Source organism: Saccoglossus kowalevskii, chromosome 2, assembly GCF_978046115.1.
Source record: "Saccoglossus kowalevskii chromosome 2, keSacKowa6.1, whole genome shotgun sequence".
NCBI lineage: Eukaryota > Metazoa > Hemichordata > Enteropneusta > Harrimaniidae > Saccoglossus > Saccoglossus kowalevskii.
Window position 1 is genome coordinate 44,319,163 of NC_140642.1, and position 18,981 is coordinate 44,338,143.

The 18,981-nt window shown below is 39.2% G+C and overlaps 1 protein-coding gene across 2 annotated transcripts in view; it reads left to right on the plus strand.

The window, feature by feature from the left end:
• Window positions 1–18,981, plus strand: part of LOC100368849 (PHD finger protein 10-like) — a 43,705-nt gene that overhangs the window by 4,224 nt on the left and 20,500 nt on the right. For both annotated transcript variants that reach the window (XM_006823281.3, XM_085495797.1), the window contains exons 3-5: window positions 6,384–6,514; window positions 16,032–16,115; window positions 16,244–16,380. In XM_006823281.3, coding sequence (XP_006823344.3) covers window positions 6,384–6,514; window positions 16,032–16,115; window positions 16,244–16,380 — 352 coding nt within the window. The remainder of the gene's footprint in view (window positions 1–6,383; window positions 6,515–16,031; window positions 16,116–16,243; window positions 16,381–18,981) is intronic.

Sequence of the window (18,981 nt, forward strand, 5' to 3'; positions counted from 1 at the left end):
GCTTGTGGTGGCAACATCGCCCTTTAGAAAATAGGATTTTGAAATGAACAACGATACGCTGTGGACTGTCGTGGCCCAACGATTAATAGATCAAGGGCAAGCGGAATCGATGTATCCAATGTATCGTGTAATGTTTTAGTCTCGTAATTTTGTTCACAGACAGCTTCATTTACAATACGATCCACTTATTAGAGGGTGTACACCATGATGATTACAGAATTGTCACACACTTCTTTCAATAATTCCTCTATGCTCGGATATTGAGGGCCAACTGGCATCCCGTCGTAAGAAGTCCCCTGTTTGACAAGAAAACTCATATTCTCAATGTCAACAATTTTTTCGATCTCCATTTCAATTAGCAAGGCACGAATCAGTAAGCGTGGCTTAGTTCTAAAATATAATGACCTCACGTACAAAACGAGCACATGTCTATCTATATGAATATTAAAAAGTCGGCGTCATACATTCACATCTACATACCGCCTTTCACTGTTGACCACGCAATAAGCTTGCTTGTTTTAACCTTTGGGCTTGGTCGCTGTGCGCGTTTCTAATGCCGCAACAATGTTATTGTTATTATTGCAACACAACGTGACAGAATTGACTAATGTGAAGATTTGAGAATCTGTTTGTCTGATTTGACGCGTTGAACCAGACACGGACGAAAGTCGTGCATTGTTCAATTTACAATGAATCGTTATATGATAAAAGAGAGCGACTTGGAGATGATGAAACTATGGAATGACGTGGACGAGGAAGTATCTATGTATACGGTCTGTGGTGGTTTCCAGGCTCCAGCAGGATGTCGACAAGAAGTAGTACAATGTAGTACAGGTGAATAAGCCCAAAACTTGAAAAGTTGAAACAAGCAATCTTAATGCATGGTCAATAAGGAAAGACAGTGTATGGATGTTTGAACAATAATAAAAATCTACGTTGCCGTAACTCAAAGTTGAAGTTATGTTAACTGTTAATTAAATTTTGAGTTAATAATTCGAAGTTTGAATAACTGTTAATTAAAGGTTGAATTACAACATTTGAAAGTTAAACAAAACAAAAAATATATGTTGCCCGTAACTTGAAGTTTGGTTAACAGTTAATTGAACAACGAGTTACAATTAAGACGTGGTTTAATAAAAGTGGGCATTGTTTCAAAAATATGGATCATTTCTGTAATTTGATGTTTTCGTAACTCGATGTCCGTAACTCGAACAATTCGACATCTCATAGTGGCCACTTTTAGGCAGTCCCAAGACATAACATAGCAGCAACCTGTGTATAAAGACCATCTGTCTTGTGTGGCCACTTTTAGGCAGTCCCAAGACATAACATAGGAGCAACCTGTGTATAAAGACCATCTGTCTTGTGTGGCCACTTTTAGGCAGTCCCAAGACATAACATAGGAGCAACCTGTGTATAAAGACCATCTGTCTTGTGTGGCCACTTTTAGGCAGTCCCAAGACATAACATAGAAGCAACCTGTGTAATTAGACCATCTGTCTTGTGTGACCACTTTTAGGCAGTCTCAAGACATAACATAGGAGCAACCTGTGTATAAAGACCATCTGTCTTGTGTGGCCACTTTTAGGCAGTCCCAAGACATAACATAGGAGCAACCTGTGTATAAAGACCATCTGTCTTGTGTGACCACTTTTAGGCAGTCCCAAGACATAACATAGGAGCAACCTGTGTATAAAGACCATCTGTCTTGTGTGGCCACTTTTAGGCAGTCCCAAGACATAACATAGGAGCAACCTGTGTATAAAGACCATCTGTCTTGTGTGGCCACTTTTAGGCAGTCCCAAGACATAACATAGGAGCAACCTGTGTATAACGACCATCTGTCTATAGTGACCACTTTTAGGCAGTCCCAAGACATAACATAAGAGCAACCTGTGTATAAAGACCATCTGTCTATAGTGACCACTTTTAGGTAGTCCCAAGACATAACATAGGAGCAACCTGTGTATAAAGACCATCTGTCTTGTGTGGCCACTTTTAGGCAGTCCCAAGACATAACATAGGAGCAACCTGTGTATAAAGACCATCTGTCTTGTGTGACCACTTTTAGGCAGTGCCAAGACATAACATAGGAGCAACCTGTGTATAAAGACCATCTGTCTATAGTGACCACTTTTAGGCAGTCCCAAGACATAACATAGGAGCAACCTGTGTATAAAGACCATCTGTCTTGTGTGACCACTTTTAGGCAGTCCCAAGACATAACATAGGAGCAACCTGTGTATAAAGACCATCTGTCTATAGTGACCACTTTTAGGCAGTCCCAAGACATAACATAGGAGCAACCTGTGTATAAAGACCATTTGTCATATGTGACTAATATTTTCAGAAATTTGTTTTTGTTCAGAGACCAAAATAATAATTAGTATTCTGTAAAAAAAACAATTTTTAATTTCCATAAACCAAAAGTTATTTGATTTTGATCAATTCTCATAAATGTGTTTTCCGTCTCCAACATTTTCTCAGAAATTCTACAGCAGATATCAGTAAAACTTGGCAGGTTGATGAACAAGTCTCTGCCGAGTATGCACGTAATTTTTGTTCCAGATCTGAAAATCCCAAGTGGGTCTTTTTCACGATTTTCATCAAAAATTACCTCTCCCGGCAACATTGACAGAACGTCTGCGCATGCTCAGAATAAATTAATTACTGTAAAATACTTTATTTTTGCTTGCAACATTTTTTTGCTATTTTCGCTGAAGGAATGTTTCAGTTAAAATAAAATCCAGCGAATATACCCTTTTCTTATATTTCACAGTCAACTTGTCGAAAATCAATGAAAATAAATTCAATACAAAAACACCCAGAAAAAGTCTTTTCAGCGAATGATAATCCAGCTGAAATAAAATATTTTACAGTAGATTAGATCTGTGAGTAACGCTACGGCACATGATTTCTCCATTGCGTGCAATTTATTATAGTACTGTTTATACATGTATTCTGTTCGGCTTAGTGGTCTCATTCACTAGTTACTAAAAGAACTAGTAACCTTATTTGATTTCAAGAACTTCAAGAAGGCGGCATAAGAGACGTGTTTGCAAAGGTAAGTTCTCCAGTTTCAACAAAATTGAATGTATATTGGGGTACGATCGGTGTACATTCCGTGACGTACGGACGTGAATATTATGATGATTGCCAGCTTTATATTCTTGTGAAAAGCCAAAAAAGCAAACAATTGTCTCCAATCTACGAAACTAGTTCGTAAACTGTCAAATTATTGTACATGGGGAACATAGTTTTCAACTACGGTAAATCGTTATCCGGTCTTTTGCTTGTGTCACGATTTCCGAAATATCCACAACTTGGGGGGGGGGGGGGGTGTCCCTGTATCGATCAATTTATTCATTATATAATAGTAGGTTGCCTATGATTATATTCGTATTTTTTATGTTGTGAGCATTAAACTGTTAGTTGTAATGAAGATTTTGCCGATCTGCTGCGATTCAACATGGCGGATGCACAGTGACAACACGTGTATGGACGGTCGGTCGAGTAGTCTGCAACAGACTATGAAATCGCCCGGCGTTTTTTCGGCAGTTTTTTTTTTTTAATATTTTGGATATTTCATTTACCGTAGTCATTGACACCTATCCAAGAGTATGATGTTATTGTGAATAGCCTGAATGGGTAAGCTTCGTTTCGACAATGAGCTGTTATATTCTGTGAACAATGTTAAATTATTCTTTGAATGCTTTGAAAACAACTAATTTTTGGATTTAAAAAGAAATCATGCCGTTTTCCCCGTCAAAATCAAAGCATAAAGATCTTGTACAACATCGGTGAATCTCTACTACCGCGTTGCGTTCATCACGAGGTCACTGAGCCATCATTAACATATTTAAATGAGCCACGTGTAAATGGGAACATGGCGGATATTGAATGGTATCGAGCATTTACATTCCACAGAAATCATTCGTTTACGATGAAACTAAGTTGAATATTACTTCCAATTCATAAAAATTCAACGAATTAATTGTTTGTGCGTTATTATAATCATTACTGAATAATAATCAACAATTGCAATACTTGGAAAACAAGTAAGTTATTCACTTGCGAAACACAGAATGACCAGATTGTGCTACCGTGATCATTCGCTACCGGTACTAACCACTAAGCAATGTATTCGTGTTTGTATTTATTCAAAACTTCTTTTAGAACATACTTTACTTTCGTTATCAACAAAATTATAAAAAAATAATGCATATTACATTATGTGATTTTTGGGGGGGGATTCAATTCCAACATTTCGCAGTCCCTATGAACCAAAGGCCTTTCACTCTTCTCTGAGTGTGACACCTAAACCAGAGGTTTTATGGTGTATAATCTGGCACTAAATGAAAAGGCTGTTGAACCTTATTCAAATTTATAAGTACATGTTATTATGTATTTCATTATGAAAACTGACTAAATTAAATGTGATCTTGTTTGAACAGAATGATTTATATCGGTAATGACGTTTTCATCCAATATTAATTGTGCAATTGTTAAAATGCCTACCTACACATTTATTGTTTTTGTTTCTAAAATAGACATGTGTAAAAAAAAAAATTAAAAAATCATGCTTGATTAAAATTCAAAAAAAAACAAGATGTAGCCATGTAGCCCCTTTTCTGTTATGTTTCAAACTTCTTCCAAAGTAAAACTGGCGAAGGCATGTAATTGCCATACAATCATCAATTGTGGGAAAACTTGTATGTTATTGAAAATCTTTATTTTGTTGTCTGTGAATTAATATAATATTTGAAATGGCGTAATGGTGCAAAATATTCTCAAACATTCAGTCTTCTGATGACACTACACTGCGCATTTATGCACAGTCAGTATCCCAATGCGCGATCTCAGCTTACTAAGTGATGATGGTGGTTGAAATGGAAAACTGAATACAAAAATCCAGTAACATCTCAAACGAATTTCCGTCTGCTGTGAATGCATGTTTCGTTGCATCAAATAAATAACCCAATTTTATGATAGAAGCTTGCAATCTTGTGCCATACAGGGTCAAGTGATTGAGCAATAAAAAACATGGTACCAATGATCTGAAATTTCAGGAGTGCTCGCTGAAGGTTCATCAATCTTGCGTATTGTCTTGTTCTTTTTCAATCCTGCATTTCAGTTACTAGAATTTTATACTAAAAAAAATAGTTTCTGTTTTTCTTCTAATAACTCGGCCACTCTCAAAAACAAATATTTTTCCATGGTCGAAATGCAAGAATACAAAACTACTGTGATTGCATAGCGATACCTGTAGGGCCATTGTCAATTAGTTCGCCTGATCAACACAGCATTATACATAGGGCTGTTATTGAATCACGGAGAGTAAAATCTTGTGATACTAATCTCTAGAACCACTCAAATTGGTACATATGTCTTATGAACCCACATGTGTATATCTTGGACAATACTCATTTTAAACTTTTTTTTTTTTTTTACAGTGGTGCTGTGAACTGCTTCAATTTCGCAAGGCAATTTTTTCAGGGACTTTATTGAAATGTTGTACACAAATTTCATAAAATCCTGAATATATCTAGAAGTGAAAATTAAATGGTTTACAGTACTTTATACCCATTAATAATGATTGAAATGCAATAATATCACTGCACTAAAAAGACTTCGAACAATTATTGTTACTTCTCCATTGAAGGTTATGAGCAGACCAACCTTTATCACTACTGGCTTTCTTAATTATTACATGTACTTGCTCTGAAAACATAGCTTTTACAATTGTTTAAATTAACAGATGTTGTTCTATGTACAATGAATACATTTTATATAATAAACCTTACTGTATTAATAACAAATTGTATTTGACAACATGAGAATGATTCTGATGCCCAGTGGTGATGTTGAAACAAACTCAGGTCCTGGTAATATACTAAGACTTGATTAACAAAGAAGTCACGTACATCAAGGTTCACTCAGATTTATGAATGCAGTTTCTTGAGCAAGTATACATGTATGACAAATAGTTTTGTTGCACTTGTGTACTCTGAGATTCTGAACATGGATCAGTGGAAGTTTTTAGTTGTCAGTACAAAACTAGATTATGGGAAATCACTTCATGATGAGTTGTACCCACAAAGAGTACATATTTATTCACCTGTTTGCAGATGTTCCTTGTACTACCTGTACTTTATAATCAAATAACGGGGACTGTGACATTTCATGTCTTGTTATTGTATGGATATGAATTATGCCAATAGTATGTGATTCATAAAAAATAATGCAACCTTTATATAAAAACCACCTGTCAATATAGTGCCTTGGGTGGTACACAGAACAGGTACATTAATAGATGACTTCCACTGTCTATACTATCCTACATTGAATCTATAATTCATGCTATTATTATAATTAACTGTCAGAGAGATGGTATTCCCAGCTGAAAATTTATATGAATATCAGTGGCCTCCAAACAAAGATGGTGATATGTATATGTTACAAGAACAAGTCAGTGAATTTTTAGCAGTCAAGTCATTCAAGCGAAAATATCCAGGTATCATTGAATAATAATTTGTTGCATACATGCATTACCTACATTTCATTTTACCACCAACTTTGTCGAGCGGAGCTTATCATATGAATGATTGTCCGTCGTGGTTCGTGTCAATGTTTTACTTTTTCGACTTCTTCTTGAAAACTGCAAGTCCAATTGCTTTGATATTACTTATATAGGTACAACATGTGGACCTCTCTCAGATTTGTTGAATTCACTACATTCAATTACCCACCATATACTCCAATCAGTCAAAATGTCTACTGAGAGATAGAATCTAGGTCAGGGGAAGCCCCATGACCCCAAGATTCTCTTTCCCTTACGTCATGAACCACATGACCGAGGCCATATGACAGCGCCATTAACGGCTGTACAATCACTCTTCTTTCATCTCCGCCTCACCGGGAATGATTCTGAGCGGCTCTGCCTGGCTCGTTTGCTTTTTCCTGTCCAGGTTTCTAGCGTGGGTTATTGCCGCAGCATCCGACACTCTAGCTGGTAGGATAAGTTTTTCTTGTCTTCTTTACCCTTATGTCATTTTCCCTTTTGTGTGTAATAATTTTCCACAACAAAGAAATTAAAACCCGGCGCCACTATGTAACCACTTGTTGGTTTCGCGGCGGCACCTTTTACAACTGTACTTCGTTTTCCCTCATGCATGTCGTCTTTTATTTACAATGTATTTAGAAATAGATAGATGCACTGGCAGTGCCAGAAGCTCGCCGCCGGTTTTATCCCCTCAGTTTTTGAGGCGGGTTTGCAACAATTGTACACAGAACATACAAGATTGGAACCCACATGCTAAATGCTATCGGTGTATTATTTGCGTACGGGGTTCAGGCGTTCGTCCAGAGGGCATTTGTGATGTTTGGAGTTCTGGGGCCTGGGATTTTTTCCAGCATTGCGTTAAGATTGCTGAGACTGACCACGTTGTTTGCTTGCGAAAAGGTCGCGTGTCAGGTTTAACCGGTAAGGGTGAGTTGTGCGTTGGCATGAGTGAGAAGTTCTCGCGCTCGGCTACCGGTTCTTGTACCGAGACGTCAAGCAAGAGACCCGATGGTGGAGGTAATGATGTATTTCGGTCTCCCCATGCTGATTGGAGGGCATCTTCACAGTCTGTTTTTGCAGGTGATGTGATACCCGACTTTACCGGTAACAGCGAGGCTGTGCCCCTAGAGATTGTTGCTCTTATGGGGCCCGTTCTGGGTCCCCTTGTCGATCCCATTGTGGATCCATCCTTACACAGCGTCGGTTTTACCTCTGAGATGAGGGCAATGGTTGAAGGGCTGTCGGCGCAAATTGCGTCCCTGGCAGGCCGGGTAGACCAGATGCAGTCGAAGCGAGCTGTCTCCACTGCTGCCTCTCAGTCGGCAAGCAGGAATAAACACAGGAAGCACCGCTCGCATTCGAGACACGTCTCTTCCAGGGAACCCCCCGTTCCCAGCCGTGAACACACACACCCAACCAGCTAATTTGGGGGAGGCCAAGGCTCAGGCTAGTGGCACCGAGTCTCCTGGGGGACCTCGGGCACGGAACACCAACGGGGATGCTGGTAGCCAAGGCTCGGATCTCGGGGCAGGGCATCCGGGACAGTGTACACATTGTTCGACCCCCTTCTCACCGTCCCACAGGCGTTCCCAGAGTTAACCGACCCTTTCATGAGACGCACTCTCGAACACGCTCTCGCCCACGTATTTAAGTTGAGAGGAGGCAGTTAGTCCGCGTCATGATGTGGAATATTATCAATCCAGGTGACACAATGTATGTTCCCCCACCCTTGATCCTAAAGCAATCACTCACGGTCGCTTCTACGTTATGGGATCGCATGCAGCGGGATCCAGATCGACCCCGCCCGCACGTCTCTCCTGGTCCAGCTGAGTGGGGCGGATGACACAAAGACGGTTTTGAGGGGCGGTCATTGGTCAGCCATGGGGAGGTAACGCCAAAAGCTCCTCGCTGGGGTAATCTTTTGTATAACCCCTTTCGCTGGACCAAACGCTACCCTATCGGGGCAATTTCGGATTCGGATCCCAACTTGTGGGACAAAACAAAAGCCCCCGACCGGACCCCAAGGCTACTTCCCCAGACCCCGGTACCATGAATCTGTTTTGCTAACCAGGTAAAGGGGGATGGCCGCGTTCCATGGTCATTCTCACCGATTCAGTCTGAGACACATCCTGAAGGCAGAGTTGTGACCCATCAATTTTCTAGAATTCATGGGCACCTCACTGGAGCACATTTTTGTGATTTACTCCCCAGTTGGGCTTTCTAGTAAACCAGAAAAAGTCCCATCCCGACCCGACTCAACAATTGGTGTTTCTGTGCATGGAGTTCGACACTGACGTAGGCCTGGTTTGCCCATCTCGAGCGCATTGCCTAGCGCTAAGCAACCTAGCAGAATGCCTAGTCAGTGTTCCTTAAGTGTCCCTCCGAGAACTAATGCAATTCATCGGAATGATGACCTCCGTTGAAGGGTAGTTCCCCAGGCCGCACTACGCAGCTGCCCGGTCCAACGCTTGTTATTGGAACACTGAGCTCACCTACAGGAACCAGACAGGCGATTATTGATCCCGGACCAAGTGAAGGAAACCCTGTCCTAGTGGTCGTCACTGACTTACCTCGGACACGGGGTCCCCTTGGACAGCTAACTGGTAACAGGCGCCTCCCTCCAATGGTGGGGAGCGCATCTATTGGACAAACAAGTCCAAGAAATATGGCCCCCACAGTGGGTTCTGGAACACCATAACAACTGGCTCGAGCACAAACAACACAGCGGTAGTCTCCTACATCAACAAGAAGGGGGGGCGCGTTCCCCATTGTTGTCGGTCCTAGCAGAGCAAATTCTCCCTTGGTGCCTGGAATACAATGTGGAGCTAACCGCACACCACCTATCAGGGGTGAGGAACAGTCGAGGCGGAGTGGCAGATACCCCAGTGGGTAGCCTCCAGGCTGTTTCGGCTGTGGGAGGGTCCAAAGATAAACTTGTCTGCTGCACCCCGGAACGCCAAGCTCCCAATGTATGTAACACTCTTGCTGACACCAGGAGCCTGGGCCGTGGACGCCTTATTGATCCCGTGGACCCACATGGATGCGTACACCTTTCCTCCCTTCCCCCTTAAATTACCTGGTACTGGAGAAACTTCGACAAGAGCCCACCTGCATATTAACTCTGGTGGCGCAATTGGCCGACCAAGGCCTGGTTTCCGCTCCTGCTGGAAATTATGGGCAAAACACCGGTAGTGTTGCCGGACATACCAGACTTGCTGTCCCAACTGGACAGCACACTACCAACAAGCCCAGCAGTGTACCACTTACACGCATGGAGGCTCTCAGTAGACTTGCGCAGACGAAAGGTCTATCTAAGCGGGCTGCCAATGTCCTGGCCAGGGCGAACAGAGATTCCACCAATGCTGCCTACAATTCAAAATGGCGAGCATACACTAATTGGTGTAGTGGAAGGGAGATTGATCCATGCCATCCCTCTATCGGCCAGGTAGCAGACTTCTTTGTCCACCTGTTTGACGAAGTAGGTTTGTCCTATGCAGCGATCGCTGGCTACAGGTCAGCCTTATCCCCCGGCATAGAAAACTATTTGGGGTCAAGTCTAGCCAATTGTACTATTATTAGGAGACTGTTTACTGCTTTCCATAATCAGAGGCCGAGAACCCGTACAAGGCAACCCACCTAATTGGGATTTGTCGGTTGTGTTATCAGCCCTAAGCAGACCACCCTTCGAGCCCCTCCTTTCAGCACTACTCAAGTTTTTGACGTGGAAAACAGTCTTCCTACTGGCCCTCGCCTCAGGTAGGCGCCGGTCAGAGCTAGGCGCACTGTTTTTCATGGACGGATGTGCCGCCTTTATGGACGATCAAGTTGTGCTAAAGACACAAATCATATTTCTCGCCAAGAATCAAATCCCAGGACATGATCCTCAGTCAATCATCATTCCCCGGCTGTCAAATATTGTCAGTCCGGAGGATCAGGAGGAATTGCTTCTCTGCCCAGTTCGAGCGTTGAATTGCTACGAGAACTGTACCTGGTTTTTCAGACATTGATTCAAACACATGTTTTTGTGTTACGGCCCTGGCAAACAGGATAAGCCGGCCTCCCTCAAACAAATTCTGAGGGCAGGCTTATGGAGAACCCAGAACGTCTTTATCAACTACTACCTAAGAGATACCCAATCTATTGAGCAGGGTCTCTTCAGGTTAGGCCCTGTCGTAGCGGGTCAGACTTTGATTACTGACCCAGCCCGAACGACTACAGGGGCCCCTGCGCATAGGCGATAAGTCAGTCTCAGCATTCTTGCGGACAGATTTTCTGTACCACTAGCACTTTCTGGAAGCTCCCAGGTGTCGCTTTTTCGACCTACGCCCTCATGCAGAACTGTTTGAGTCCTTACTTCAAGCTTATTACCCCTGAAATCGGGTTGGGGCCTAGCTTTCTCGGGCACACCGAACCCTGTCACCATAGCAGCATTTTGCTTCGGGGACAGCACAGGCAAGGTAAGACACCACCCTTCTTGGGTCTTAACTAAGGTGTAGAGTTTATTGTAGTTTGTTTTCATCCCGGACTGGGAACAGACTTTCATCATTTTTCTGTTTGCTCAGAAAACCTGCCACTTATCGGCGTCTGACTCTGCCTACAGTTAAAAATAGTCATTTTGACTGACCGGAGTCTATGGCGGGTAATTGAACGTAGTGAATTTAGGCAGAGAGTTCTCCGAACATGCCTGGTCACATAGTTCATACCCACCATAGACTCTGCCCCCCCCCCCCAACCACTCCACTCTTTCCGTAGCGTTGGTCTAAGTCCTTGAGGCGGAGAGAAAGGAACCAGATTGATTGTACAGCCGTTAATGACACTGCCATATGGCCTTGGTCACGTGGTTCGTGACGTAAGGAAGAGAGAATCTTGGGGTCATGGGGCTTCCCCTGACCTAGATTCTATCTCTCCGTCACCGGCAGAATTGTTGATTAATGCCTACAGTTCAAAATAGTCATTTTGACTGAGTCTATGGTGGGTATGAACTATGTGAATAGGCGGGTTCAGAGAACCCTCTGCCTAATTTCATGATGATATCTTTAATTCTCTAATTTTAGTGAATAATTTTGGTAAAAAGTGAAAGTGTCCGATTGCTTTTTACCTTGCCCGTACCATCAAAGATGGAAGGGAAAGGTATATTAAGGGGAAAATTTTGTCCGGCGTTGTCGTCGTCGTTGTTGTTGTTGTTGTCGTCATTAATAATTGTTATTGTGTGCATAATAACTTTACTAATTCTATTCCAAACTTTATCAAACTTGGTCACCTTATTCATCAGTATAAAGTCTTCCCTGAGTTTGAACAACAGATGTCCTGTATGAAAATATCATGCAAAAATTGAGAAAATCTGATAAAATATTTTGACTGTTTCTACTTGACTGATCACTGGTGATACACATCAAAGGTCACTGATCTCAGTGGAAATATGCATTGTTGTATGTGTTCAATGAAGCAAATGATTTATCTTGTAATAATATCCTTGGTAATGTATCTCAGAATCCCATACTGGGTTTCAAAACCAACTCATGGAGAGATTGCACAGTCTGATACACATTTGCAAACCTACCAATAAAATCTTTACAGAAAACAAGATGTCAGAAAATCAATATAAGCACTGCTATGAACTGGGTGCCAAACTTTGATCAAGATCTGAAGCTAATAGAAAATCTGTTTAGTCAAAAGTTATCAAATCAACAACAATACATAAAAAATACATTAAAAGCAAAACATTTCATCCACATTTTAAAAAGAAAATTATTCTAAAATATATGTATTCTGTATTTGACAAACAGTTCATTCGACAAATGAAAACTCACAGGAATATGTTTCAGCTATTAGAACAGAATGATAGAGTTTTTATAATACTAGTTTAAAAACGCACTTCAGAGATTGCAGTGTTTGAAGATGTAGTTTCTCATGAGGCAAACCGCATACGTAATAGTAACCGCACCCCCAATTCCGGCTTCGGGGTTAAAGAGTTCTTAACAAAAATTGAAAACTTGAAAAGTACCTATTACTAACCGCACCCCCAATTCAACAAGACCGTGACTGACTTCATTGTTTCAACCAGCTGTTCCAAAACGGCATTGTTCCTAATCCTATTCATTTGTTTCGACAATATGCCTAAAAATATTCACACCTATTTATTGTTCAGCGGTGATAAGATGTCAGACAGGCAATGAAACTGCTTTTGTTCTGGCGGCGACCTCGTCAATACTCTTTCTGAATACGTCTGTGTTTCGTAAGTTTTAGACAATCAGCTTTTATCACCGTATAAGTGTTAAACTGAGCATTGAAGAATAATTTATCTTTCGAAAACAAATAATTTCTTGATTTAAAAAAAAAAATCATGCCGTTTTCCCATGGAAATCAAAGGCAAAAGATCACACTACATTATCGGTAAATCTCTTCCGTGTTGCGTTCACCATGAGGTCGCTGAACTGTCATTAACATATTTAAATGAGCTATGCAATTTAAACATGTGGGCACCATCCAGCATTTTGATTGGTTAATTAGCGACTTGACCTATCCGGTCAAATATACGTCACGTGAGCATTCAAAAACATGGCAGATATCGTATCAGCTGTTTACATGTGACTGAAATCATTCGCTTACGGGGAAACTAAGTTGAATTTTACTTGCATTTTATAACAATTCAACGAATTTATTTTTCGTGCGTTATTGTAATCACTACTAAATAATAATCACCAATATCAACACTTCGAAAACAAGTAAGTTATTCACTTGTGACCCGCAGCATGGCCGGATCGAGCTACCGTTATGTGATCATTTGCTACTAAGCAGTGCATTCGTGTTTTTATTTGAAACTTCTGTTAGAATATACTTTTCGTTACCAAGAAAATTAAAAAAATAAATGCATATTACATTAAAAATACTGAGTATTTTTTGTATCATGTGGAATTTTTTTTTGATTGACTGTAATTTTTCAACATTTCGTAACGCCTATTTTAGAACCAAAATAAGGCCTTATACTCTTTCCCGACACCTATTCAAGAGATTGTACGGTGTATTGTTTGTTTTGTGCATGTGTTGTGGACAAAAAATGACCACGCCCATTTAGTGATTGCAATATGTACGTAATAGAAACCGCACCCCGAACTTGAGCTTTTCATCCCAATTTTTAAATTGATACATTGTAATATAAACCGCGGTTTATAATAGGACTTTAACGGTACTGTTGACTTCTCCCTCCACTGGACACCAACTATTTAAGTTGATTTGCATACAAAGCAGAGCTTGCAACATGATAGCTATTCATAAAGGGTGTTTTTTTTACTTTTCATATAATACAGTAGTCACACAATGAGGCAGTTCATATTTGTCTCAGTGAATCATTCATTTTTGACAGACACCTGTACAAAATACTTGAACTAAAGCCAGCTAAATTTTTCTGTTATCTTGCATGTTTTATGAATCTATTCACATCTAAATGCAGCACTTTTTTTTGCAATGAGACATTTGTTTTTATTCTAAATATCTCAATTACTTTCAATAAAGCTGGAAATTATGTTCCTTAAAATAATTAAACAAATAAGGCACCAATGTTTTTGTAAGATATTTACATCTTTTAAGGACATTCGGTTGACTGATTCCCCACTGTTGGTTCAACCCCAAAACTTGTTTGTATTCAAAATTAATTATGACAATGCATATTTATATTGAAACAAACTATGATAAAGGGAATTATATTATATAACAAAGGGCAATGTCACCAGAGTTCAACTATGTTATATTACTTATATAGGTACTACATGTGGACCTTTTTCAGATTTGTTAATTTCGTGGTGATATCTTCAATTATCTAATTTTGATGATTATTTTTGTCATTTTTGGTGAAAAGTGATATTTTTGAATTCTTGTTGAAAACAGCAAGTCCAACTGCTTTGATCAGAGATCTCGCCAGCCCAACATGAGTGCTGGTAGGTCATGAATATTAATGAGCTATATGAATATTAATTAGCAATGAATATTAATAAGTTCGGTCGCAATGCAAATATTTTTCGAATTAAGACATTATGTTTCACAATTTAGAAGAGTTTGAATTTAAAAATTAAGTATATTGGAAATGCGAATGCTGCGGACTAAAAAACAGAAACAAATAAATTATTGTTGCAATATCAATGTCTATTGTGAAATTCGTATCATCAACTTCTAAAACGTATACAGTATATTCACAATAATGAACGAACAAATAAAACTTCTGAACTTTCAAAATTACAACGTGACATAACTTACTTCGCGATGTTATACAACGATTATAACCAATAATCCTTCTTACTCATGATGTCAAGCAAAAAATTTTACTTCGTTTTTTTGATATGAAATAAAAGTAAAATTTGACTTATCAGGAGTGGATATTTTTGATCACTCGATGCTTCGGTAAATAACACAGCCTGCTATGAGGTTTGTGACGTATTAGTTGAACGGCATGTGTCCTTTGATGGGTCAATAAATCCATTAAGCAATCAGAATGCTGCATGGTAATGCCCGTAGAATCCGAAGTTTTTCGAATGGTAGTGACCATAACAATTACATTGTAAAGTCGTAGCACGATGTGTTGACATCGATTTCAGTTGAAAACTGCATGATGGTTATCGAAAGAGGTGATTAGCAATTTTTAAAAGGTAAAATAGGTCTTGAAAGAAAAGTTTTTACATGATTCGCGATGATAACAGTTCAAATGTATTTTACCAAATCACGCAGTAAAGACGTCGATTTTTTTTTTGAGTAGCATAAACTGTCAGATCGTGAACTCCGCTTTGACCATGTTATATCGAGGTGAAATTGATTTTAAAAGAATTTTAGCTTTCAATCTAAAGACTGTGTCTATCGCAGAAAGTATTTACTTACAAACAAAGAGATACTAATTTCACCAAATTGATTAGTCGCTATGTTACGTGCGACTAGGTCTATTGTTTACAAATTATAGTACACGACTGGCAGGATGCGTGTCGGTTGGCACATAATTATGATAACAATCGGACAATAATCCTGGTCGGAAGCATTTATTGGTGGTCACTAATTATGAGTGCCGGTCGGGCTAACCACCGTCGACCAGCGTGGCAAGATCCCTGTTTGATGCTATACATATTTTCTAATGATATCTTCCGTCTTTAATTGAATTGTGCATTGCTAACAGCGGAGCTATCTCAGCCGACAGACTGCTTGTTATGACACCTTCTAACTGTCCACACGTTCTTTAAACATATAAAACAAATAGTCAAAATCAGCTATTCTGATCTTTTACATAAACTACACTAAAAGTAAATGTTAAATTCATTCCTGTATTGAATAAGAAGCATCAAGCAAAAACTATATGAACATTTTCAATAAATTAGACTATGTTAAACTTGACTTGTCTCCCAGATGCAAAATCATCTTTCTGCTAACAATGCCTACATATCTATTACCAGTACTTCATTTCATTCCATGTTTTTTGTTTTAATTGTGCCAGATCTTGAAAGACGTGATATTGATCCAAAAGAAAGGAATTATTTACGAGAAAAAGGAGTAGTCTCAGAGATTCAAGTAAATCTTGGTAAGAGATGTAGGGTTGTTATAAGTACATGTGATAGACCACTTTGTTTCATTATTACCGGTATGTCAGAGAACTCAGAGGATGTCACTATTATTTGAATTACAATAATGAAATATGTTACCTAATAGGATTAACAGCATTGAAGACAGATGAAGTTTTGGATTTAATGGCCAAGGATTATCCAGATAAATACAAGGATTATGCCTCTGTGTTACATGAACGAGAACGACAGAGTATTACAAATAAGCATAAAGAATATGAAGCAGTGAGTACAAAGCAAACATGTGATTTTTTTTTTTAATTCATAAACCTAATTCACATTATCTAATTCGCAAATATTTTTAAATTAATTTTAATGATAGAAAGAAGGTTGTATTTTCTACTGGTGGGATGCTTTGTGACCTTTTTCTGTGAAATCATGATTTCAGTCACCACTAAATGAATTCATTTAACTTTATCCCAAGAGTGACAAAGCTAATTAGCCCCCGCCGGATCTGCGATCCGGGGTGGGGGTATTAATTTGGGTCGTGTCTGTGCAATGTGTGTGCACATTTTCATGTTACCAGCTTTTTCTCACACATGTGTGATCCAATTCAGTTCAGAGTTGGTACAGAGACAGAAATTGATGGTGCTATTGTGCACATCAAGTTATTTTTTCGATTCTTCAAAGTTTCACTGTGTTTTTCCTTGATTTTTAACATTTTTCCTTCAAAATCAGACTTTTCCCGAAATTACCCGAGTTTAATCCGAGTTTTGATGACGCTTCTCGTCTCAGTGGAAATCAGTCAATTTTGTGAGGATATTGTATCCTGGAATTGTATCTTTATTTGCGCAACGCTTCTATGGACAAAATTGTGTCTCGTCAATTTCAAAGGTAAGAAACTGTGCTTGTTATGGTATTTATACACTTTGTATTATCGTTTGTGTCTCAGGTTTGGTGATCGTGAGAAACTATTGCTAACCTGGTCAGAGTTTCGCCAGAAAAACTGCCTTTTTATTATGGTTGTAGGAACTGATTATGTATTGTGTAAATTGAAAGTTTACCTCGTGACTTAAGAGGTTTGCAGTGCTCTCACCGGGATTCAAACGTCGTGGTGGTGTTGGCGCAATGCTGCTCTGAGACGCTTGCCAGACTCTGCATCGCTCAAAATCATTATCGCCATGCTTGATTTCCGCAACATTTACATTTGTTTATGATTTCCACAGCTATTGTTCTATGAGATGCGTCCTCGCTGTTCATAAACAGCCATAAACAAGTTTAGTTGGGTCGGCATGTACTCATTGAAAGTGTTGGTTTATTTACGTAATCTACTGATCACGCAATAGGCGAAGTTAAAAATATGTCGCTACTCAGGAGAGCTTGCCCACAACGCTAAATGTCCCAATATAAACGTACCGGTACGTTTATTTTTTCCACAGAAAAATTCCACCCGGCACATTTTTATTTGGGACGGTACGTTTATTTATTTTTCTAAATTCGATTAAAAAAATCACGCCTTTTTCCCCATGAGAAACAAAGCCAAAAGATCGCACTAAAACATCGGTAAATCTGGTCTTTCGTGTTGCTTTCACCATGAGGTCGCTGAACTGTCGTATTTAAATGCTTTATGGTAATTTGAGCACATGGGCACCATCCAGCATTTTGATTGGTTGATTAGCAACTTGACCTATCTGGTCAATAAACACGCGTCGTGGGCATGGATAACATGGCGGATATTGTCTCATCGAGCGTTAACATGTAACCGAAAACATTTGCTTACGATAAAACTAAGTTGAATTTTACTTGCATTTCATAACAATTCAACGAATTTATTTTTTGTATGTTAATATAATCACTACTGAGTACTAATCAACAATTACAACACTTCGAAAACAAGTAAGCTACCGTACCGTGATCATTTGCTACCAACAAAAAAATAATGCATAATAAATATAGTGAATATTTTTTGTTGTCATGTGAACAGTTTTTTTGATTGACTGTAATTTTCCAACATTTCATGACGTCTATTGTAGCACCAAATTATGGCCTTTCACTCCTCCTTGACGTCTATTTAAACGATTATACGGCTTCTTGTCGCCAGCCACGAATGTCACACTAGACGAACTTGATCGATACTGCCGACCATTCCATGCATTTTTTATCGACGCACGACGACACGCAAATCGAGAAAAGTGTTGTCCTTGCAACAATTTCACACAATACGTCACCACTATACAGTGTCTGATTTAATTTTTATTCAACATTAAAACAAACTACAGTGAGTTGTTCTATGGTCGTATAAAAATAAAATAAACTACATTAAGATTGTTATATTTGGTGGAGCTGCTCATATATCATCTGCATACATTTTTGTATGTATTGTGCAGTTTCCCAGCCAGTCAGACTCGAGTAGTGATTGGTTTGCTACTTCATTACATCTTGCAGCCTTTCAAACAGTATATTGCTAGACATGCATCAATTGTTGTCCATGTATATTCCTAATTGCTCAGTGAAAACTTGCAATTTCTTTCTGGCTGGTATAAATATATTAAGTAACATGTTTTCGTACTGAAAAGACAGTACACAAATATCTTTTTTAATTAAATTTAACAGCTAATGGGAGCATATATGCTACAACCTCTGCTTACTTTTGACTAAATGTTTTTTTGTTTTTTTCAGGTGCAGAGCCAGAATTTTTTTCTCGGAAAGCAAAGCCACTGAAACTGCATATATTACAAAAGCATACTATTTGCTGCATGTCTGACAATTGTATAAAGTTTTGCAGGTCGTCTTTTTTTTTTTGAGAAGTGCTGTCAACCAAAGCATAAATATGTGTTTCTCTGTACATAAAGTTCAATTTCACACGATTTGTTAATATTAATGTAT